At 37.2% G+C, this 24877-nt stretch overlaps 1 protein-coding gene across 10 annotated transcripts in view; it reads right to left on the minus strand.

The window, feature by feature from the left end:
• The window catches only part of ADGRB3 (adhesion G protein-coupled receptor B3), a 459919-nt gene that overhangs the window by 234740 nt on the left and 200302 nt on the right, over positions 1–24877 (minus strand). For all 10 annotated transcript variants that reach the window (XM_064650227.1, XM_064650228.1, XM_064650224.1 and 7 more), the window contains 3 exons: positions 21280–21381; positions 20641–20747; positions 2821–3015 (listed from right to left, as the gene is read on the minus strand). In XM_064650227.1, coding sequence (XP_064506297.1) covers positions 2821–3015; positions 20641–20747; positions 21280–21381 — 404 coding nt within the window. The remainder of the gene's footprint in view (positions 1–2820; positions 3016–20640; positions 20748–21279; positions 21382–24877) is intronic.

Consider the following 24877-nt stretch of genomic DNA (forward strand, 5'->3'; position numbering starts at 1 on the left):
ACAGTGGCCATCTCATTACCTCAGTATACCTATACAGGGTATTTTAGTGTCATTCACATACTACATGAAAGACCTTGCTTGCAGAAGAATTGAATGACTCGTCTTGCAATTACGTCTGTTACTGTACTGCAATTTTCAGTCACTGATCCAGGACAGCTTCTTGTTTAACTGCCTAATACAGGGTTATTTTTGTTCCTGACACTGTTTATGCAATGTATATATAAATATTGTTGCAAAAAAAAAGGTTAAAAGGTGCAAAAGGCAAAAGAGTTGCATAATAAATAACTTGCCACTAGATATGCATACTTTAGAAATTTTATTTTGCTCTTGGTATCTGTCTGCCTAAACAAGTGACATTTACTATGCAGCATATCAGGCAGTAGCACCTTCATTTTGAGTAATTAGTCTGAAATTTTCAAATTTGATCTCACTTTTCTGTTCCTTTTTTTTTATGGAATCTTTGAATCACATCTTTTACACTATTGATGAATATTAATACTAGATATAACACAGAGATTATAGGCAGTTGCGGGACTATCCAGATGGATGGAATGTATAAGAAATAAATATACTCAGACAGATATAGGATTCCTTTCTCAGTTTTAATGCAAGTGTTGTTTTCAGGTCTTAAAAAGTACTGTTACCCACAATTCATCCTAACCTACTTTTCCGACATCATGCAAAATGATAAATTATGACTTTCAGGGATTTTAAACCTCACTCATGCTTTTCTGATAATTTCTTTAAAACAGAAATCCACCAACTAAAAAATTCTGCTCTTTATCTAGTTCAAAATGTAGAATGTAATTAGAACACCACACAGGGCTTCTTCAGAAAGAAGAATTTTTGTGCAAATTAACTTCATTTTCATCATTTTGTCACTTATTTTGATGATGGACTAGAAAGTATGAAAATATATAATAGTAAAAATAAAAAGAAAATACAATCCTCCAGAGCATGGTAGAATATGAAGTATTGTTACATATGGAAAAATCCAGGTTTCTCAGAAATTGACAGTAAATTTTAAACTTATGTTACTGAGACAGGATTTCATTTTATATCATCAGATGTCAGTAATGGGAATATTGCTAAATATATCCCCTGGGCAAAACATATGCTTGATTCTGATTTCAGTTACTTTCCTGAACACCATGTATTGTTTTCTTTTTATTTTACCTTAGCTTGAAATTTCTTTTAATTTTTTTTAACTTTTATTTTTTCTATTCGTGTTTAAGTACCTTTTTTTTTGCTGAGATTTAAGAATTCTTGGTATTTAGGCATGCAAATACTGAAATATAGCTATTTTTCTTTGATTTGAGAAATCCTTCCTTATTTCCTTCAGAATGTGGCTTATGAATTTTAATGTCTTCACTTCAAAATTATTAATTAAAAATTATTTAAAAAATAGTTAATAATTTTGCCAAGTTCTGCCAGAATACTGTTACGAATTTTGGAAACATCTCTACATTGTTGAAGTGAACAGAACTTTTGGTGCCGTTATTAGTGGGAAAAGAATCAAATTCTCTGTAATGTGTGTAAACTGCAAATGACCTGATCTGCTAAGCCCATGAACAAAATCACTTGTGTCAAGCAGTTGCTTGAGACTGTTTCTAAGATTTCTTTAGTGCCTGTGAACCATGAAGAAGTCACACTGGGCTACTACATTTCTGACTGCATGAAAAATTTTCAGTGAACAACACACTGTTTAATGGTAAAACCAGGAAAGTAGGAAAAGATAGACTCTCATTCAATTAAAAAAAGGATTGTTCATTAAAAATGCTTTTTGAAAAGCACTGTTTGAAAAAAATTATTACTTTTAGCTGGCTACAGGCAAACACAAGAAATGTTGGTTTTATTGCAGAATTTAACATTCTTTATGCATAGAAAAACTAGAAAAGGTAAAAAGCAATAGCAAGCTCTTGAAAACTTAACTATGGAAAAGTTGTCTTTTCCAAGATATCTCCCTTCATCTACATGCATACATTCCCAAGTGTATTTATAATCTGTTTGCTGTTACACAAATATGTATACGTGACCTGCATTAATAACTTCATTAGTAATTTATGAATGATCATTAAGCTCTCTTTTTCATAAATAATATATATATTTACCTTCTTAGTATTCTTTTTCAGTACATCTACAACCTTTGAAAAATGTCTAGATTTTCAGATACATATGAAACCAATATCCTGATTTAGAAGTCCTCAGTAATATTTATTTTAATCAACACTACACAATGAGTTGTGCAGCCTATTATGTAGAAATAATTATAGTGGTTTTAGCTCTGACAGCGTTTTCTTTGTCCTCTTGTACAAGAAGAGTTAATTTAACATGTGAAATAGAAAATTCATATCAAATGCACTATCCATCACTCCTGTGCACTTTTAATGAGCTTTATTTATCTGAAATGAAGAAGTGATGCCTGAATAACATAACATCGTGGAAAGATTTTGAACTAAAAATGAACTAGTTTTGAACTGAAATGTACTGGAACAAACAACACTAGTGAAATGCTTAGTGCAAAAAAATACCAACACATCCCTATCAATCAAACCAAACCTTGAAAGACAAAGATAATGAAGGTTACAAAGAAAGTATTTTACATTTTTCACTTGATGCATTGTTTTAGATATTTGTCTTATTAAATGCAGCTGAGTCTTTTTCCTATTTTAAACTTGTATCTTACTTTTATGTGAACACTGCTTATGTCTATCATTCAGTGGGTGAAACAGTTGACATGCAGTGTACTGATGAAAACTCCATCAGTTGTTTGGGTTTTTTTTGGGTAATGAAACATTACCTTACCAATGTTTCTCTTACCTGCACCCCATCAGACGCAGGGATATAACTCGCTCTTTTAAATGTGTCTGTAACGTTTCTGAGAATTTCCACAGAAATTAGAAGGTCTCCAGCATAAAAATTTTTCCTCTGCGTTAAATCCAACAGTGTCTTGGTTACTTGGGACATGCCATCACCAGCCAACATCCTCTGTCCCTTAGCGAGGTGCTCTTTAATCTGTACCAGAAGATCAAAATTAATATCAGAACCTACTTTACTGAGGAAAAGGTATGATAAATTCTAAATACAGTCAAAATATTAAATATTAAAACTAGTAAAAAAATAGGTTTGTCCTGTTAAAAATAAGACAAAATAATAGACTATGATGACAGAAATATTATTTTTATCAGAGAATCATTAATTTTGTACTGAAAGATTCTGAATTTCTTGTGTTTCATCATTTGCTTCTTGGAACTTCATGGGCCAGACTGTGGCTTTAATCTACTGCCATGATGTAGCAAGGAACTGTCCTTCCTCAGAGGAACACCTGTACAACCATGGTTGCCACTCATACAACTAAGAGCTCTGAAAGGAATAAATACTAAGGCACTACATTTAAAATCTAATTTACTATGGGAAAGTAGACCTTTCATCTCTGCCAGCCCATCTTAGCCAGTCAATGCAAGAGAGATGGTTTAGTTGGAAGCGCATTATGGTGCTTTCTTCTGTAGCATTAACGCAAAGATGTTAACTTGGAACAATCCTGTTTGCTTTTCCCAACAAATGCAAATTAAATTATGAATTACTCCTATGTATCTGCAAGGGAGAGTACATTTTAGCAGTAGCTCTCCCAGCAGATCTGTTCAGGGCTAGTGATCCAAAACAAATATGCTGGTAGAACTATACTCCTGATAAGAAGCTGACTTGTGAATCTGATTAATTCTCAAAGCTGACCTAGCATCCCAGGAAGATGTAGAGTGTATCACAAAGATATGACAAGGCCAGGCAAGGCTAAAAAAAAAGCATATGTGTTAAACAACCTATTTTTAAACATGCATATGAATTTATGTATACAAACACAAGTTCTTTCAAATTGAAAGCTAAATTTTCATGGAAACACAGAACATCCTGAATTGGAAGGTTTTAAATAAAGGAAAATTACTCTAGACAGACCCCACTCTCAGCAGGAAGGATGAAGAGAAAATGCTATGCAACTGACAACCAAAACGCTGGCACCATCTTTATAAATATATCTTTAATTGCTTGGGGCTTGGCCTTACTACTGACATATATAGAGGGAAAAATTACTAATGTAACATACAGTTGGACTAGATGATCTTGAAGGTCTCTTCCAACTTTGATGATTCTATGATTCTGTGACAATGTGTTGGTGATGTGGAAGGGAGAGTGTAAAGATAGTTTTGCCACTTCCAGATCTCCACAGACACTTTGTGTGGATATGTGGGCCTTCGTTACAAAAAATGAAATAAAAGGATAGACTAAAGGATAGAATATATAGCAAAAGTAGCACGTAGCACAGTGTTTGAAAGGGTTCAAAATAACTGTTGTGCAAGAAGTTTAAAAAATGAAATTCTCCTCTGACATATAGACTCTAAGCAGTTGGGTTTTTTTCATGCTGTTGGTTCATGTTTTGGTTACATTCTTAAGCAGTCTTCATGTAAACTAGATATATGTAACACAGCTGGGGTTGGGCAAAGTGGCTACTTCAGATTTCATCTATGGCCTTAAGTCGTCTCTAATAGTAGCTGGGGATTGTTTTGAACCACAAAAGCCTTGCTAAAACCCTAGAAATACTTAAGACTTGGGAGAATACCTGCTCGCTGCATCATGGACAGGGAGTAAATCTATTCTATACTGTGAGTACACCAGCACAAGCATAATGGTATGATTAATATTTAGGAAAAAAATATTCAGTGACAACTGAGACCATTAATTTGTCTATTTGATTTTTTAACAAATATTGCAGCAGAAATACCTCCCTTAGTCTCCAGAATATTGTAATAAACAATCAGGCAAGATGCTTGCTTGCAGACATAATTTTGTGCAGTTTCCATTCCTTTTAGAAGTAGGCTTTGGCAGTAATCATGTAGGAAAATAATAGTGGGGGAAAAGGTGTGATAACTGAAGAAAATAAATTTCGGTAAATTCAGGGATCTGACATTGTACACATAACATTATGAACTACTTTCCTGGGAACAAGCAGAAGCAAAGATGAACTTGATTTGCATTTTTCCTGTGAAATGTTGCCATTTGCCTCATCTGCTCACATGCTGTGTCTCAGTAGCAAGCTCAAACAACATCAGCCAACACAGTAACACATAAGAGAACAACTTTTTCTGGAACTCGTCCAGCTGTTCATTGACCACAGAACATATTTCCAGATTTTGAGGATGAACAATATTCAGTGCACCTTTAGTCAAGCCCAAAAGACATAGAACACAAAAGACGGTCCATAAAGCTGAACTCCCAAATCTAGCATGTGCCTCAGGATGTACTGTGGGAAAGGCGTCACACAACTTGAAGGCAGGGTTTAAGGGAGAACAAAAATGTTTTTTCAATACTAGGAATAACAGCAATATGATCAATCCTCATAAAAAGTCTACTGTGCTCTTATGCTTATATAAACACTGGTAGGAAAAATGTCAAACTATTTAGCAGCTTATTTTGTATTGCATTATTTTCCTTCCTTTTGCTTCATCTCTATGTTCACCTCCAATTTGTTTTTTCATGCTCCTACCAGACTTTAAACTCACATTTTAAAGATGGCAGGGGCCAAATTGTTATGGTTTTGGACCATTCATTGTGCACAGAAGTCTTGGTCTCAGCTGCTTTTGGAATGCAAATAATAAATAAAAATTATCCTACTTTTGACTAGGTTTTATACTTTTGAAAAAGTAAAGCTCTTTTTTCAGTGCAAAATTTTACAGATCTCTAGCAGCAGAAGTGGGAGCTGTAGTATAGCCTTTAGTGCTTTCAGCAGGACATTTTGGTTGCTCTTGGACACAATGATAAAAAAGGTCTAGCAAGTGCCCACATTGCCACAGGACTAAATTATTACACCTACTTCAAAAGTAGCCAGGTGGTTTAAAGTACCTCAGATGTACTAGCTCTTAAAATTACAGCTCAATTTGGTACTTTTTTTAAAAAATATATGTCATACTCAGAAATCTCAATTTCCCAACCCAAGTATCCTTCCTTCCCTTGGCCACACCACTCATACACAGCTTCAAGAGCACCTTTTTTTTCATCCTCCCAAGCTCCAACCCAGAAGTTCCTTTCCCTGATATTCAGCTACCCCTCCAGGCTCACACTGCCCTGAGTTAGACTAGCAGCATACTCTTAGTAATAGTGTAACAAAACAGAAAGTTGGAATGTGTTTAGGTAAGGAAAGTGGGTGAAAACTAGAGTTCATTAGGAGAGAGTTTTGACTAAGACCAGCAAGCCAATGTACAGGGATTAAGAATTAACAGCCTCTGTTAATGTAAGAATGTAAGAATTAACAGTCTCTTCATTATCAGTGATAGGAGTTAAATAATGTATTTTCTTGTAAAACAGCTTACAGCTCCTAAACACAACTTTAAAATCACAGGTGATTCACTCAGTTGATGCAAACTGGTGCAACATTGTTAAAGTCAATGAAAGTGTCCAGATTAATATGAGTTGAATGTAGTGGGTTACTTGCACAGCTATCACAATAATCTTTCTGCATGAAAATACAGAATATTCTCATCAAGAGTTAGTATAATGTCTTTCTCACCATACTGCCTATTTTCTGTGCTATGGTCAGCCTGATATTACACACTGCCCAAGAAAGCTATTTTGGCCACCACTGTGGGTCCTTGCAGTTCTCTGTGAAGGTCATTTTTTAGTGGTCTTACAGGCAGACTCATTAAAAATAAACTTTATGAGCCGAGAGATAGTGAAATGAAGCAGCTGTTAAACTGACACTTCAGTTGTCAGCCCAACCTCTAGCTGCCTGCACTATATGACTGCATACTTGAAAAATTACTGAATTGTTTAGCTGGACTTTGACTCAGGGTCCAACTGCCTTTGTCCCCTGATTTATCAGAAAGTATGATATAATAAAAATACCTCTTTACAAAGTCAGATCTCCTAGGCCCCCAGCACTGGAGTACAAATTTATTACTGCATAATAATCACTGCAAACTTAACAGATAGATGTGGTTTAAAAGGACAGAAAACAATGAACCCTCAAGAAACCTATAAAAGACTGAAAAGAATTATTAATTTGAAGAGTGATTATACAATCAATCTTTTTTTATTATTTTTTACGATTCATGGATTCATGGCTAGGTATTACTAATGATGTCATTAATACATTTTATGGTAGAAGGAATATAAGAACCCAAATTAGGAAGCCTTATATAGAAGTGAGGAAAGACACTTTGAAATAAAAATATATCCTGAAATTGCTCCTAATCTGCAAACTACTTTGCTTTGTACGTCCACAACCCAACACTAATATTTTATAAAATATTTTTCATAATGCTCTTAAGATGCAGAAATTGTAAGAACATTCACATCACATCTCTAATGTGGTGTCATTGTGAGATAGAGCTTTCTTTCAGATTTGAGGAAAACTTCTTTACAGGCTGTTTTTTTTCTGATAATCAATACACAGTCCTTTAACTCTTCTAGCACAGAACTTTCATTTACTTTCCCTCAATATAATAAATTATTTACAGTTTATTCATTTATTTCCAGGCTGTTTCAGTGTTCTAGAATATTATTTCATCCATCTTTTAAAGGAAACAGAATAAGGTCTAAAGATAGGGCTATGCATCTTCAGTTATGCATCTGAATATTTATAACCTAACATCATGCAAGAGATTTTTTCTTTTCCATATTCAGCATTTTATGAAGGGCACTGCTAAAGCAATAAAAAATAATTTTGCACTTTGTCATCAGTGAAATTATTTAGTAGTCTCAATCTCAATCATGGTAACATACACAGTTCCTGCAAAGAGGAAAGCAATCATATATTCTCTTTGTGTATACCAGGAAAGGGAAAAAAAGTAATTGGTATATATTGTGTCAAAGAATATTAAGGGTATAAATTAAGGAAAATTTTTCAACTGTAAAGGTAAGGATGTACCTGAAGAAACTATGTACACTTCCATATTGGAGGCCTTAATAACAACCAAGAAAAAGAAAATGTGGGGAATAACAAGTACAGCTGATTCTGATAGAACCAGAGTTTGGACTGGATGATCTCATGAATTTCCTTTCAGTTCTACAATTCTGTAACAGGTCCCTTTAAATGTTCTGAAACCCAGACTAAAGCCTCCTATAATTCACCCCAACCAGAAAAGCTGAAGTGTATAAGGAGTGCCCTGAAACTGAACTTTTGCCTTCCTGCTTTTATACACTCACAGTGTGCAATCTGCTGCACCAAGTTTTTGCAGAACTGTGCTTCAAGCTGTCTCAGTGCACTCAGCTGAAATCACTGCAACCTTGTGCTTTAAGAAACTTATTCTAAATTTATATTGATGAAAAGAAAAATGAGCATTACTTCACCATATAGAAACAGTCTTCCCACTGTCATATACTTCCGAATATTCTTAAGCAAAATATTCCTCACAACAGTGATTTGTTTTTAGAGAAAAAGAGGCAGATTAATCACACAGAATCCTGTGCTGTTCTAGACATTAATCTTAGGTAAATTGAATCTCTGCACAGATGTCAGGAAATTGTGCTCTTCTATATGTGATGAGGTGCATAAAAGCATCTTCGAAGAAAACCTCATCTAGTATCTGTGGAGGTCAAAAACGCTTTTGGAAGAAGAATGTGAACAGCTCAGAGGGATGCTTGGTGTTTTCGTACCTTTTTTCTCCATTCTCAGAAGAAAACTCCTACTACGTTGCTCAAGAGATTTCGTTTGCCAGTTTATCCCATTACATAATTCCTTTTTTTTAAATCATGATCATCATCATGAATATTGTCAATTCTAGTCCTTGAACTATAACCACTAAATAGGTAACAGAGAAAGTCATGATAAAATTTCAGTATTTTAATTTGTGCATGGATACAACAAAACATTTTAATACATATTTTGAATAGATAAGACTGCTCTTCAGTGGAGTAACAAATGACTCTAGGGTTGAGGAATGAATAATCGTTAAACAGACCACGTCTTTTTTTTTTCCTTATACTTATCATTGTGTTTATTGACCAAGATTTCTATTATTGTTTTATTAAATACTGCTCTTAAATGCTCCAATTATCTGTGATTAAATTCCGCTCACGTTGGCGTGCTGTGTGAGAGATCTTGCTGTTGTTATTGTTGTTTCAGATTTTAACCAGAGGGTATGTCTTCAAGATTTGTGTTATCTATGTATAATGCAACCTGACAAGAGCAAGAGTTGAGAGGAAAAAGAGAATGACGACTGAGAAGGTTGTTTTCATTCTATGACAGACATAACATTGCTCGAGGTAAAGTCTCCTGGTTCTCCATACTGACTGAATGGCTGAGGCTAGGGGTCACAAAGGAATGTACTACAAGTAAGTTGTCTTTTTTTTTTTATGCTGCATGGTCATCCTGATAAGTATGTGTCCCTAAAACATAAAGTCTGTTTAAATGCTTCAATTTATGTGCCTATTTGATTTTAACCAATTTCTGTATTTATTTGGTTTTGTTTCTATACAGTCATTCCCATGACATTCACTTCTGTTTGCAGGACAAACCAAAATGGTTTCTTCAAGAAAATTAGCATTATCAGGGAGCCATAATTTCTGCATGGGAGTACTGCATTAAGTAATAAACAAGAAAAATCCTTTGTGTCTCACATACTTAACAAACCTGAACTAAAACATGGTGGGGGAATGCAACAAATGAAATAGTGGGTAAAAAAGCAAGGGAATGGCTGTAATTGTAAGATGCTGTGACCACTTTTTTGCCTCTAGCTGCCAAGCCAAATTCGTGCAGTCATTCTGCAGCTAATGCTGCATTCAGTTGGAGTGAAGGTTCCTGCAGTTCTTGTAGACTTTAAGGGAAAATTAGATTAATTCTTTCTGTATTGAGTTCTTAAATGGCCTTCTATTGCTTTACCTCTGGCCAGACCCCAGTGTAGTTCACGTGTGGCTGCAGTGTTGATTGGTTTGGAATATCAATATGATCAGGGAACACTCAGCTGCTCATTGCTGCAGACACAGCAGCAGCCACAAACACAGGAGCACATTTCATTTAACACACACATTCCTCTTTGGTAAATGTGTCTCCTCCAGACATGGAAAAATTATTATAGGTCCTCAGATGATAGTGGGGACTTTTCTTTGAATTTAACAAGGGGGAATGGTTGGCTATTAAAAAGCAGATATTCAAAAGCAGAAAGGAAGAAAAGCAGCTTTCCGGGTTGAATTGTCTTTCCAAGTTGAATTAAATTGTGATGTGCTTGTGTTGAAAAGCAGGTAGATGTTTTCTCCCATTCTATAGTATCTCTAAGATTAATGTGCATGTATATGTTGGCAAGATCATAGAATCATAGAATTATTTAAGTTGCAAAGGACCTTTAATATCATTGAGTTCAACTGTTAAGACAGCATATCCAAGTCCACCACTAAACCATGTCCACTAGTGCCACATCTATACATCTTTTAAATAACTCCAGAGATGGAGACTCCATCACCTCCCTCAGTAATCTGTTTCAAAGCTTGACAATCCTTTCCAGGAAAAATCTTTTTATAATATTTAAACTAAACCTCCCCTGGTGCAATTTGAGGCCATTTCCTCTCATCCTGTTACTAGTTACCTGGGAGAGGAGACTTCCTTTCACGTAGCTGTAGAGAGCAATACGGTTCTCCCTGAGCCTCCTCTTTTCCAGGCTAAACAACCTCAGCTCTCCCAGCTGCTCTTCATAAGACTTGTGCTCCAGAACCTTCACCAGCTTCGTCGCCCTTCTCTAGACACGCTCCAGCACCTCAGTGTCTTGTACTGAGAGGACCAGAACTGGACACAGGACTCAAGGTGTGGCCTCACCAGTGCCAAATACAAGGGATGAGGGAAAGGCTGTGGATGTGGTCTATCTGGACTTCAGCAAAGCCTTTGACACTGTCTCCCATAGCATACTCCTGGAAAAGCTGGCAGCCCACGGCTTGGACAGGGACACTCTGTGCTGGGTCAGGAACTGGCTGGAGGGCCGGGCCCAGAGAGTGCTGGTGAACGGAGCTGCATCCAGTTGGCGGCCGGTCACCGGTGGTGTTCCCCAGTGGTCAGTGCTGGGCCCAGTCCTTTTTAACATCTTTATCTATGATTTAGATGAGGGGATCGAGTCCATCATCAGCAAATTTGCAGATGACCCCAAGTTGGGGGGGAGTGTCGACCTGCCGGAAGGCAGGAGGGCTCTGCAGAGGGATCTGGATAGACTGGAGAGATGGGCTGATTCCAATGGAATGAAGTTCAACAAGGCCAAGTGCCGGGTCCTGCACTTTGGCCACAACAACCCCCTGCAGTGCTACAGGCTGGGGACAGAGTGGCTGGAAAGCAGCCAGGTGGAAAGGGACTTGGGGGTGCTGATTGACAGGAAGCTGAACATGAGCCAGCAGTGTGCCCAGGTGGCCAAGAAGGCCAATGGGATCCTGGCCTGCATCAGGAACAGTGTGGCCAGCAGGAGCAGGGAAGTGATCCTTCCCCTGTACTCTGCATTGGTGAGGCCACACCTTGAGTATTGTGTTCAGCTCTGGGCCCCTCAGTTCAGGAAGGATATTGAGGTGCTGGAGCGGGTCCAGAGAAGAGCAACGAGGCTGGTGAAGGGACTTGAGCACAAGTCCTATGAGGAGAGGCTGAGGGAGCTGGGGTTGTTTAGCCTGGAGAAGAGAAGGCTTAGAGGCGACCTCATCACTCTCTTCAACTACCTGAAGGGAGGTTGTAGCCAGGTGGGGGTTGGTCTCTTCTCCCAGGCAACCAACAATAGGACAAGGGGACATGGGCTCAAGCTCTGCCGGGGAGGTTTAGGTTAGATGTTAGGAAGAAATTCTTTACAGAGAGGGTTATCAGGCATTGGAATGGGCTGCCCAGAGAGGTGGTGGATTCACCATCCCTGGAGGTTTTTAAAAAGAGATTGGACGTGGCCCTTAGTGCCATGATACAGTAATTGGAGTTGGATCAGGGGTTGGACTTGATGATCTTGGAGGTCTTTTCCAACCCAATCTATTCTATGATTCTATGATTCTATGATTCTATGATTCTATGATTCTATGAACACTGCCCTACCTCGTCCTGCTGGCCACACTATTCCTGATACAGGCCAGGATGCCACTAGCCTTCTTGGCCACCTGGGCTCACTGATGGTTCATGTTCAGCTGACTGTTGATCAGCATCCCAAGGTCCTTTTCCACTGGGCAGGCTTTCCAGCCATTTTGCCCCCAGCCTGTAGAGGTGCATGGGGTTGTTGTGACACAAGTGCAGGACCCGGCACCTGGCCTGGTTGAACCTCATACCAGGCCCATTGATCCAGCCTGTCCAGACTCCTTGGCAGAGCCTTCCTGCCTTCCAGTAGGTCAACACACCTATTCAATTTGGTGTCATACGCAAACTGACTGAGGGTGCACTTGATCCCCTCATCCAGGTCATAAGTGAAGATATTAGCGGGACTTGACCCAATATCCTGGGGAAACCCACTAGTGACCAGCTGCCCACTGTATGTAACTCCACTCACCACCAGTCTCTGGATGAAGCCATCCAAACAGTTTTTTACCCAGTGAACAGTGCATCCATTCAAGTAATGGGAAGCCAATTTCTCCAGGAGAATGCCATTGGAGACAGTGCCAAAGGCCTTACCGATGTCCAGGTAGACTACATCCCCTAGAGGTTTTAACTTGTTATAAAAGATCAGGTTGGTTAAGTAGGACCTGCCTTACCTAAACCCATTCTGGCTAGGCCTGGTCCCCTAGTTGTCCTGCACATGCCATGTGGTGGCACTCAGGATGATCTACTCCATAACCTTCCCCAACACTGAGGTCAAGCTGACTGGCCTGTAGTTCCCTGGATCCTCCTTCCGGCCCTTCATGTAAAAGAGCATCACATTTGCTAACTTTCAGTCAGCTGGGACTTCCATGGTTAGCCAGGACTGCTGACAAATAATGGGAAGTGTCTCAGGGAGCACTTCCTCTAACTCCCTCAGTACCACTGGATGTATCCCATTCAGTTGCATAGACTCATGTGTCTACATAGTCTAGCAGATCACTGACCATTTCCCCTTATATTATGGGGGCTTCATTCTGCTCCCTGTCCCTGTTTTCCAGACTGGTTACCTGGAGAGCAACTGGTCTTATGAGTAAAGACTGAGGGAAAGAAGGCATTAAGTACATCAGTATTTTTCTCATCCTACATCATTATGTTTCCCCTGCATCCAGGAAAGGATGGAGATTCTCCTTAGCCCTCTTTTTGTTGCTAATGTATTTATAGAAATATTTTTAATTGTTTTTTACAGTAGTAAAAATTATAAGTTAATATATATATTAAGTTCTAGTTGGGCTTTGGCCCTTTTGATTTTCTCCCTACATAACATCATGACATTCTCACAGTCCTCCTGCGTTGTCTGCCCCCTTTCCCCAATGTCATAAAGTCATCTTTTTTTCCTGAGTTCCAGCCACAGCTCTATGTTCAGCCAGGCCAGTTTGAGGTGTATGTTGGTGAAATAAAGCACTATAATGTCACGAATGGAGAAGGTACCAGAGTAGCTTTCAACACATTTCACTTTACTGATTTTAAGTTACTAATTTCTGGTGCCTATTGTAACACAGTTAGTTATGAAAAAAAGCATTCACTTGGGATGGAGCAGTTGATTTCTATACTACATAGTTCATATGAGTGCCTGAAGTATGGGGTTATTTCCTTTCTTTGGCTAAGACCATATATATTTACAGAGGATGAAGTAGATCTGTTAGAAGACTGTGAAAACCGTACTAACTTTATAACGTGGTGTTAAAAGCACTTAAACCCACAACATTTCATCCCATGCAATAAGTTTGGCAGGCCAGAGCAGGTGAAGCTTTCTCAGAACCAAATGAATGCCTTCACCATTAAGGCAACAGTGACACTGAAGTCATTAGCTTTTTTTTCCCTGAAGTTTTAATCTTCTGTGTAGAATGGGAAAATGTTAGTGAGGCAGGGGAAAACAGTTGCCTGTTGCACTCTCTTGATCAGTTGTTCTCTGATGAGAGAAAAGTTTGTCATCCTCCAGTCAAGATAATGGAAGTAACAAAATAGAGCTGGCTCCTACATATTCTGGCCTTACAGGGGAAGCAAGGCAAGGCATTTACTGATATAACACCCCTGCCTGTCAAAGGCTGCAAAGGTGAAGATGAACAGCTGGTGTATACCAGTGTAAGTACAGACTGAGGCTGAACAAAAATCTTGTTACTGAGGCCCCTGCATTCAAATCTATAAAACTAAGCCTGGCTGCTTTGCTCTGCAGCTATATAAAAAGAAATGAAGCACTAAACTAGCAACAACAAAAAAAAAAAAGGAGCAGTAAATTTTTTAGGAGGAAGCCTTTCATTCCCCAGAGTACAGCAGTCATTTCATTGAGGAGTACATGGACAGGCTGATATGCTGCCCTTGTAATATAATTTGGAAAAACAAAATCATCTCTAATGAGCTGCAGCTGAGCAAATCATTATTCACCTCAGAGTTCTTTTTATCAAATTATATTTTAGCCAAGCACTTGCAAAATTATGACTAACACTGCTGTGGAAAAAGTGGAAACAAAATTATAGTATGAGCAGAAGCAGCCGAAAAGCATTTTTATGGCTATATTATTAGTTTCATATGTAAAAATTCACCTGCATAACTTCCCATGCTTAAGTGCCAATATTTTGACATCAGTGTGATAATTCATATGCAGATTTTTCCTTTGTAACTCTCAAGAGTTAAGAGATGTTTTAGTTTTCCCACTTTCTCTTTCCAATAAAAAGCACCCCATTTTGCAGGAATGTGTTATATTGGGTGTTATATCACTCAAAGTGGCACTGTGTTCAGCTCTGGGGCCCTCAACATAAGAAGAACATAGACCTGTTGGAGCAAGTCCAGAGGAGGGCTACAAAGATGATCAGAGGACTGGAGCACCACTCCTATGAGGAATGGCTGTAGGAATTTGGACAGTTCAGCTGGGGAAAAGGCTCCAGGAAGACCTCACAGTAGCCTTTCAGCACCTTTTTACAAGGTCATGCAGTGACAGGACAAGGAGGAATGGCTTCACACTGAAAGAGGGTACATTTAGACTAGATATTAGGGAGAAATTCTTTACTGTGAGTGTGGTGAGGCAGTGGAAGTAGTGAATGCTCCATCCCTGGAAGTTCAAGGTTGGACAGGGCTTTGAGCAACCTGATCTTGTGGAAGGTGTCCCTGGACATGGCAGTGAGGGGATGGAACTAGATGAGTTTTAGGGTCTGATCCAACTGAAACCATTCTATGATTCTAAGAAATTACTACCTTAATTTTATCATGGCAATTTAATGTAGAATTTCATCATCCAGGTTAGAAAGCTGTGCTACATAGCTTTATATAATGGGCTGTACTAGTAGAGATTTTCTGATAATGTCGGAGATGACCTTCAGAAACAAAGTTTCTAGATGACAGGCTTTAGCTTGAGTCATTATTTATGAGCACAGTACAAATCTCTTCCAAACTAGAGTGTCCAAAAGACATATAGAGGAAATCTCACTTTAGGCAAAAGGGCTATTCCAGTGTGTGATAAGACAGTTATATATTACTAATATTTTTTAAGAAGATCCCTCAGAATTAATTTTTTTTTTGTAATTCAATAACTCCTATTACTTAGTATGAATGCATAACAGAGGAGAAAATAGAAATAGCCTTATATATTCAAGCATTTTCTCCATTTTCACAAAATCAGTTTCTAATACTCCATGGTGAGATCTTATTCATTAATAGTATTAATTTAAAATGGTAATAAAGGCTTCCATAATCAATTCCTAAAGAGCTCATAAGCTATGAAAACTCATCGTTCTTCTATAATTAACTATTTTAATCCCATTTTTATTTCTGCATTTAATCCCATTCAAGTCTTTTGTTTCCTGCTTTTTAGATTTTGGGCACTTGAAGAGGGCATGAGTGGATTCTTGTGGCAGTTTGGTTTTTCACTTTGTTTTGTTTGTTTTGCTGTTTTTTCTAATTTAGGTGCCTATTATCTGTAGAATGGATTAAGAATAGATGAAGAAGACTTTAACTATGCCTCTTGGAAGCAGGATAATGTAGGATATTCCCAATGCTGGGATCTTGCTTCCTAGTCTTATTTCTTGTAGTATACCAAATTCAATAGGCTTCAAAAGAGTATGGAAGTGATATTAACTCTTATTTGAGGTACCGTCTGAAATAGGCCTGTGGGCTCCTAATCGCTCATTCTATTCTTGGTCAAGCAGTCACTCATATCCAATCACAGCACGAGATTTCTTTGTCTCAGGAAAGACTTTGCCCTGTTTATCCAAATAAAGTAAAAAAACCCAAACAACACTTCAGATGACACTAGTCCAAATTAACCAAGTACTAGCTAAAGCAAACAATTCTACATCAAATAATTAGGCAGACCATTTTCTGCTTCCAGATCAAAAGAAGATAATTAGTAATGAGTAGCATACTTCATAATATTATACAGACTATGTTTGGGTCATTAGATCATCATCTAATCTGCCTTTTTACATATAACAGTCCATTAAGCTAGCAACAGACACACTTTAAAGAGATTAAAATGTGTTAGTTAGACTTAAGGAGTTCAGTTTTCAGAAAATGAAACTATATGCCAACGGTAGAGAATAGGCTTTAGAAACTTCTGCTACAGCAGTAACTGATTTGGCAAAATGGTCTGAAAACCCAAACCATGTCTATCCAACAGAGGGGAGAAAATCCTCCAAATTCCGAAAATTTAATCTGGAATTAGAGAAAGCAAGAAAATTCCTCCCCATTAACTAAAATCCGGTGATCAGTATGTGACTAAGAACTATCCAGAAGGAACTAGATTTTATTAAAATGTATGACTTTACTTCATCTCTATCCACAAGAAAAAAGACACTTTGAAGAATTTGTTTGTTGTTATCTCCTCTTTCTCAAGGAGACATTTAACAAATTGCACATCACTGGGCAAAATATTCCTTCTTAGCTGCAAGGATGACTGTTAGTTCTGAAACACCATGCTTAACTAAAAACATTTTCTTAATGCAAAGCTGCAGGTACTGCAAGCATGTTACGACAATGCAAGAAAACTAGAACAAAATCTGATATATAGTCTGTGATGTTTCTTTTTCTGTTCATTAAGTTATTGCTTGATCCTCTAGGTTATGATTCCAGAAGGTAAAGTATACCTATTTATCACTTTGCATTTCTACTTATAGTGCTCTAGGAAGAATGACCCTAATTAGGTTCTTTAAGTATTATTATTAGAGCTAAGCAAATAATTTCCCAAAGGTTTATTTCATGGACTTGGGCATTTTTGTCCCTTAATATGTTCAATGAATAAATTTTCATATTAGTCTACCAGCTGTATAAGCTGATCAAACAGTATTTGCTGAATTCATTTGATGACTGATTTATATCAAATGTTGGAATAATTATTCATGACTAATTGGTTCCATTATTCAAAGAGATCTAATTGTTATCCTGAGTTTTAAAAGGAACTTGTATTCCATAGTGCACAAGGTAAAATAAACTAATGGAAGTGCAGGCTGTACATTTGTGGCATAGCTGAAGTGCATCATTCTATTAACTGCTTTTACTCGAGCTCCTACACATGAATTGTGTAGGGCACTGTGCCCTTGAAAGACATAAACTATCTGCAGATAGTCACAAGTCAAACCATTCCCCTTACTATTTCATCATGTTCAAGTGCATAAGTCTCTTCAGAAAGCCCTGTAGTTATTATATTTTTACCATGCCAGGGATTTTCTGTGCTGTCCTATGGAGAGGCAGGAACATTAAGATGGAAAAGTGGCTAGGCACTAACTCAGAAGACTTGAGATAAATTTCCTGCTTAATTGGTCTCACTCAGTTCCCCGTCAACAAAAAATAGAGATGTGGTGCACTAGCTGGGTTTCTGCTACTTTAATACTGCTTATTAAGGGTGGAGCTTTGTCCCATGTCACTTCCAGGTGAGTAATAGAAAAAATTGTAAAAATAAAAGAAGCTTTGTGCATGAGGCAGTGAACCTACTGTAGTTGCATACAGTAAGGAAACAGTTTTCAGGGGTCAATCACCTGTAGTTATGTGACAAAATTCTACACTATACATAGGAAAGAATTCTGGTTCCCTCAAGTTAAACTCTTTATCCCTCCTCTGTCCCAGAAAACTATGCTTTTATTGCCTGCTATCCTCTAAAGGATGGTAGGCATTGTCTGGGAGAGTCCTCACTGTTATGGTCTTAAATGATGTCAGGGAGCATGCTAACAGATACACAGTTAAACAGCGTAGATGGCTACAAGGACAGTTTTTAAGCTTGGGCAGTCGCCTTGTTTAGTTTTATTTACTAGTGTAACTAAGCTTCCAGTCCAGCACCTGTGTAGCCAGGTTAGCAGGGTCTGTGGCCAAAGCAGTATTTTCTGGCTCCTATCATATGAAACACTTTTCTTTATAGAGTATTTTCTTAGGCACAGCATACGTGATTTCTGGGCTGGTTCTGGATCATATCTGGCTTGTTTGGAGGGCAAAGAGACAGGCACCTGTTGGTATTCTATGCTTTAATGTATTAAGTATTGTAAGTATGCATATCAACCGCTTTAAAGCAACTTCAGAAACATCGGTTTTTTTGAAGACCTACTTTTCTTTTATGTATTTCAGATAATAAGTGAAAGGAATTCAGCTCAGACTCAGATTTTATGGGAACACTCACAGAACTGAGTGACAACCCCCCACTCCTGGTCTGAGTTAGTAAAATAATTTTACTGGTAAATTAAGCACACTGAGACATCTCATAATTGCTTTCATAAGCACACATATTTATTATAGCAACACCGTCTGTCAGCAGCTTCCTTATAAAGCCCTATTTTCAGGGATTTATGGAACTAACATATGTATCGTGGGGGGACAAGCCTACATTTGCAGGGCGATGACCTTATAGGTCGCTACCTCTATTTTCTCTGATTCTTTAAATATGCTATGTTGTTCACTTTGAGAAGCAGTAAGATGTAAGATAGGCCAGTTTTCTTTGTGAACAGCTCTCAAGTGTAAAAGGAATCCACTTTTCTCCTTTAATTTGTATACATATAAGCTGAACTGAAATTTTGTGTAGCATTAAGATATGTTTAGGTGCTTGTGCAATTTTAAAGAAGCTTTACCTATTTTTAAATGTTCTTTGGCAAAAAGAATATTTCATAGTGTGGTCTATTAATATTTAATATTTTGAAAAAGGAAATATAGAAGAAAATATAAATCTGATCTGGGTTAGAAATGCCTTCTTTTGTTCAACAATGACCCCTAGGCAGACTTGCAGCTTTTGAAAAACTATCAGTGCCTCACCAAAAGCTAGCCAGTTAAGTCAAACCACTGAATAGCACGAAACAGCACTTCCCACCTCCTTGAGTTGCAAACTAACTTAGACATAAGCTGTTGCAAAAGAAATAAAATACCAAAAATATTAAATGCAAAACAGTTACAGCCAACTCAAAGTGTTTTTTGAGCACGAACATTAAGAGGAAAGACAAACATGCAGAAAGCTATATAAAACAGAAAAGTTTCTATGTAGTAGGGAAAATTCCTTTGACAATCTATTCTGTCTTGTTTTAAAAATTATTCTTGCTTTGGCCTTCCCTGAAACTGAATCCTAGGCCCCAAATAAGTTGGATCTAATGAAACAGAAATGCAGCTCAAAGGTATTCATCAAAATCTTCTCTAAGTAGCAATCCAGACTTGAGGGATGACAGCCAGGTTACTGCTTTTTAAGCCCCCAAAGATTTTTAAACATGTTACAGAAATGTTGCACTTGGTTGAGAGGTTGGAAGTTATGAAGCACAGCGCTGAATTAGTGTCCCTCTGCTGAATGATAAATGGAGCAGTGGCCTTTGGAAAAGGAGTCAGAGTAATAAGAGTGTCAGTAAAATATATCATGCAGGCAAAAACCATTGTCCATGAGAACCTTCAAAGGCGCGCCTCCCACTATAGTATTAACCTGGCTGAATGCTTCGGCTATGGAATCACAGTGTAATCAATATTCCTAGCCTACACCATGGTGGTATATTTCTAATTCACAATGTATTACATCCATGCATGTAAACGTATTTAGGCAGTAGATAAATGTATGATGCATGTGCTTGCAAAGAAACCTTTCTTTAGGCATACTGTAAAACATCACATAATAATTCTTCATCTACAGTTACTTTATTTTTTCCAAGACACTGCGATTGCTTTACCCTATAATCATTTCCTATTGTTACATTCAAAGGTGAAGTTCTAAATTCGATAGCAAAAAGAATTATTGTTCCTGGCTTTCTAGTCTGCAATTAAAGAATTCATGGTATTATAAAATCCTCAGCAAGTCACTCTTCTAGAAAATCTTATTTATTCATATCTCATTTTCTAATAAACCAAAATATGTCTTACCTCGGAAAAAATTACTCCTATAAAAATTTCACACAGTGGATATGAAAGAAGGGAATCTGATTCATTTTTCCACTTCTACAGTAAGACAAAGGTTACTTCAAAAATGCCAGTAATATACAAGATCCAAATAATATCCATTAATATAAATTATTATTTCTCAGGTCTATTTTCTTCTTGGCATTTCTTATCAGAAATCCAAGAGTAAAGTAGTTTTTTTTGCACACCAATAATTAGTAATGAATAAACAGAGCAAGTACTAAAGCTGGCTTTGCACCTACTGAATGCTGCAAGTGTCTGTACTCATTTGATATGCATCTAGCAAAGCTTGGATGTTCCCAAAAGGCCACTCCATGAACACTGAGAGAGCAGCGTCTGCTAGTGGTGCCTGTAAGACACAAAGAAGACAGAAAATATTTATATAAGTCAGAGCAATTGACAAGAATGAACCTTATTTAAACTATATTTCATGCTATTTTAAAAGCACACACAGAAACAATTTCACGTAATGATGATCAGTATATAGAGATTAGTGTAAGATTTCAAAATACATTTCAATGTTTACTTGATCACTTTTTATCATTGTTTTCTTAAAAATGTTTATGTTTTGCTTCATTTTCATCATTTTGCCTGGTAGGTCCAGTCAAACTGATTTTTCCTCAGCTTTTTGCCTCTGAATATAATGCACATATGTATGTTTATATATATATATATATCTCCCATGCATATATGCAAGCTATGAGACAATATATGTACATGCGCATATATGCATGCATATGCATGAGCAAAGATGTGGAGTTTATATAGATATATTCACATATATGCATTTTTACATGAGTCTAGTAATGATTTCTCTAGGACACAATGCAAAATATTCCTCCCCTTTTTTGTCATCATAAAATTTCAAAGTAGTACCGTACCTGTGGCATTGAGAGGACATCGATTGAATGCCATGTCCCCAGCTGGGGTCCTTTTCCACACCATTGACATCAAATAGTCTTCAGGACATATTTCATAAGGCGCTGTCAGAAAAACAAGTGTTCAGTCTTACCCTATTTCTTCCTGAGATATGTATGTTAACATAATTTGGTTTAATTTTAAGTCTGAAGTACAAAAATGCAAAAATGAGAACCCTGCAATTTTCGTATATCTGTCTTTGTGATGGTAGTTATTTCATATAACCCGTGCCATTATTTTCTCCAGAAAACAAGTACTCTTTTGGTTGTAGCTACAATGTTAATAGGTTTGAATCTTTCCTTGTTTCTCTATTTTGATCAATAACATTAAGCATCTATCAGAAGATGACTCTTAAAATGTGATAAGCTATGATGCTTATCTTAAACTAAAATTTGTAAATATTTTTCTAAAATTGAATCTGTATGTGAAAGAATCAGTTCTGAAACCATAGTTGAACCATTAAATGTGTTAAAGGTGCTAAATGAGAGCTGTATATTCCAAAGACTAAAAACGAGGTTATTTCTTTGAAATGTGTTTCAGTACAAGTTGGTAATTAAGCAAGAGTAGTCAATAATGTGGGACTGAGTGGCTATAAAAAAAAATAACCTTTTACTGCTTATAACAATACCATTTAAGGGAGAAAATATTGTCACAATTTTGTAGTAACAGAGCTGCATGGGGGAAAAAAGATTCATCAATTTCTTCATGTTCTATTTTACATGGTCACAACTACAGATTTCTTTTCATATTTTACTGTAGATTCCAGTTTATGATTTTTGAGTAAACTGAATTAACAGAAAATCTCTGGCTGGAGTCGTCTCACAACTTACAGCACTGACATGCTAGTTACCGAAATCTAATTCATTCCAAGTTCAGCAGAGAAAAGCCAAGAATTGTTTATTATTATAATTATATGTATTCCTGGAAAAATATGTAATCCCACTGTATTTCAGCAAAGTGGTTACAAAGCAAGAAAAAGAAAAGAGAAAGGAAATTTGCTCTAACAGATGGTGTTAAGGCAGAAAGCAACTCAGTGATTCACTCATGGTTGCATGGGAAATCTCTAGCAGAGGCAGGGACAGACTACAGATTTTGCCCATCCCATTACCTAACCCATAAAATCATCCATCTTCCCTGTTTTGTACTTCTGCTGATGGAAGTGCGAGCAGGGGAACTGAGTAGACTTTTGCACAAAGCTGTATCCTCAAAGCTGTAGAGGACAAAGAATACCTAGCAGATGGCTCAGTAATACTAATATGAATCACAGTTGGGCAGAAAAATTGCTTGCTAAATTTGCCTCACCATCAGCATTCCTGAATCGTAAATCAAGACAGTTGGTGCTGCTAAAAAAGCAAGAGATCCATTAATGGCAAAATCTAAAGAAAGTTAGTTATGTTCATAATCTAGAATACCAGCCCTGCTTCAGATATGCCTAAAGAGTGAATGCATCAGGACAGTGTTACAATGTGAAAAGCCAGATTTTGATAAACATAAGCCATCTGGTGACATAAGCAAATGCAATTACCATTCTATTATGACCTTATAAACAAAAGAAATGTTATGTTTTAGGGACCGTAAATTAACATAATAAGGAGGTAATATTATAAATTACATAAATTTGCTAGGGCTTAGAGCTCTTTGAGAAGTATATTTTTCATGCAGCTGTGACCATTGCAAACGTGTTGTGTTCACTAATCAACATTTTGGGTGTTGATTCTCAGAACTAAAACTCTTACTTTTTTCCACATAGTGAATGCTAAATGTGGTTTTTTTCTGGAAAAAAATATAAACGTGTATCTATATATGCACATATACAGCACATTTTCTCTTTTGTGTTAGCAAGTCACAGGTAATATCAGAGATTGCTCATCTATTTGGAAGGGTACTAGTGTGCTTTTGCATTACAGCTTTCAGAATTCAAGATTATATTTCAACTTCAGGCTAGTGCCAGAGATAAACTGTGCACCTGTGTGTCGTGTTCAAAGTAAAAAGCACTGCCAAGACCCAGAGTTACCAGGAAAGAGGTGTGGGACCAACTTGTTATCATTTAGCCCAGGTAAAGAAGTTTTCCCGGTCCCTGGCTGACCCTTGGCTTTTCAATGCCTTGTACAAATATCCTGGATCAAGGAACACTGTGCATAAAAAATATAAACCAGTTCTTCCCAAAGCTAAAGCATATCTGACAGAGCTTACTCATCAGACATCCACCCACATTAAAGCATCTGTGAGGCTCCAACCCATGTTGCTCATGAAGACATAGTCACAATGGAGTGGTATCATATCTGAGTTAAAAAGCATTGCTGACCCTGCTGGCTCTGCTCAGACCAGTTCAAGTACTTCTGCCACTATGGCACAATTTATTCATAACACACCCACAGATAATGTGATTTTGCAGTACAAAACCACAGAGCACCGCTAAAATTTAGAAGCAAACAGCAAATACTGAGGTAAATTTGATGTAACTGGCAAATAAAAAGCAGATCCCTTTCACTGATGATGTGTTTCAGCAATATCTTCCCACAGAGAGCATGTACTCAAATTTACCATGTTATACCCCTGTAATGATAGGCCTGAATTCATCCCACCTAAGCACAAACACTCAACAAAGTCAATGGTCTAGATCAATGGTCTAGAAGCACAATCTTCTGACATTACTGGAGAAAGGATGTGCATCTCCAAGAGGCAATTGACCCACTCAGAATCAGTGGAAGCTCTGTACTACACACAGACAAAGCAAGAGATGCAGAATCTCACAGTTTACCATCTACCTAGGCAGGAAACAAATACGGGAAAGGGTAATATGAGGGTGAAGCAGGTTAGCCCAAGGCATATAGTAGCTCAGATGTTGGTAGAACTACCACTCCTCTTGTGAATCCTAATTCAATGCCACAGACAATATTATCTTAAACAAAGACAACAGAAAATAATGCTTTTGAACATCTTAAAAGAATAGTGTTGTAATCAGAGACAAAACAAAACAAAACGGTTTAATTTTATTATTTAGTTGTTGTCAATTATTTGAATTTTTTACCTTCTCATATTCTATCTTATCTAGGTAGTATTACTCTGAAGAAAACTTCTAGCTTCAGTTGGAAATCATTAGTTAATCTTTAGTAGCAATTATGCACTCTTGTCTTTTTATTAATAAACAAGATAGTCTAGCATTGTTTTCAGTAATATTTTGGTCTGAACAGTTCCTGTATTAGGTTTCCTAACACTGACAATATGCTTACGAGGAAAATGTTGAAAATCTCTTTTCAGTAAAATCTGGGTAAAGCATTAATATTGGAAACATACATAGAGTCAATATAGATTTAACTATTATGGAATTAAGTATTTCTGGAAACCAACACTCTAATATTGGAGCCCAATATATTCTTAAAGCTGTCACAAGAACATGGTCCTATTTTTATAAAAATAAATTTACAGAAGTTTTCTATCCTGAATAATGCTGTACTTTGTTCATTCTCATATCTCTTAGTTTTTGATGGAAATTACCTTATTTCTCCCACATGTTCTTCTAAAAGTTTCTGATCAACTTGCCATGTAATACCTTACCAC

Source organism: Pseudopipra pipra, chromosome 3 (assembly GCF_036250125.1).
Source record: "Pseudopipra pipra isolate bDixPip1 chromosome 3, bDixPip1.hap1, whole genome shotgun sequence".
In the NCBI taxonomy this organism is placed as follows: domain Eukaryota; kingdom Metazoa; phylum Chordata; class Aves; order Passeriformes; family Pipridae; genus Pseudopipra; species Pseudopipra pipra.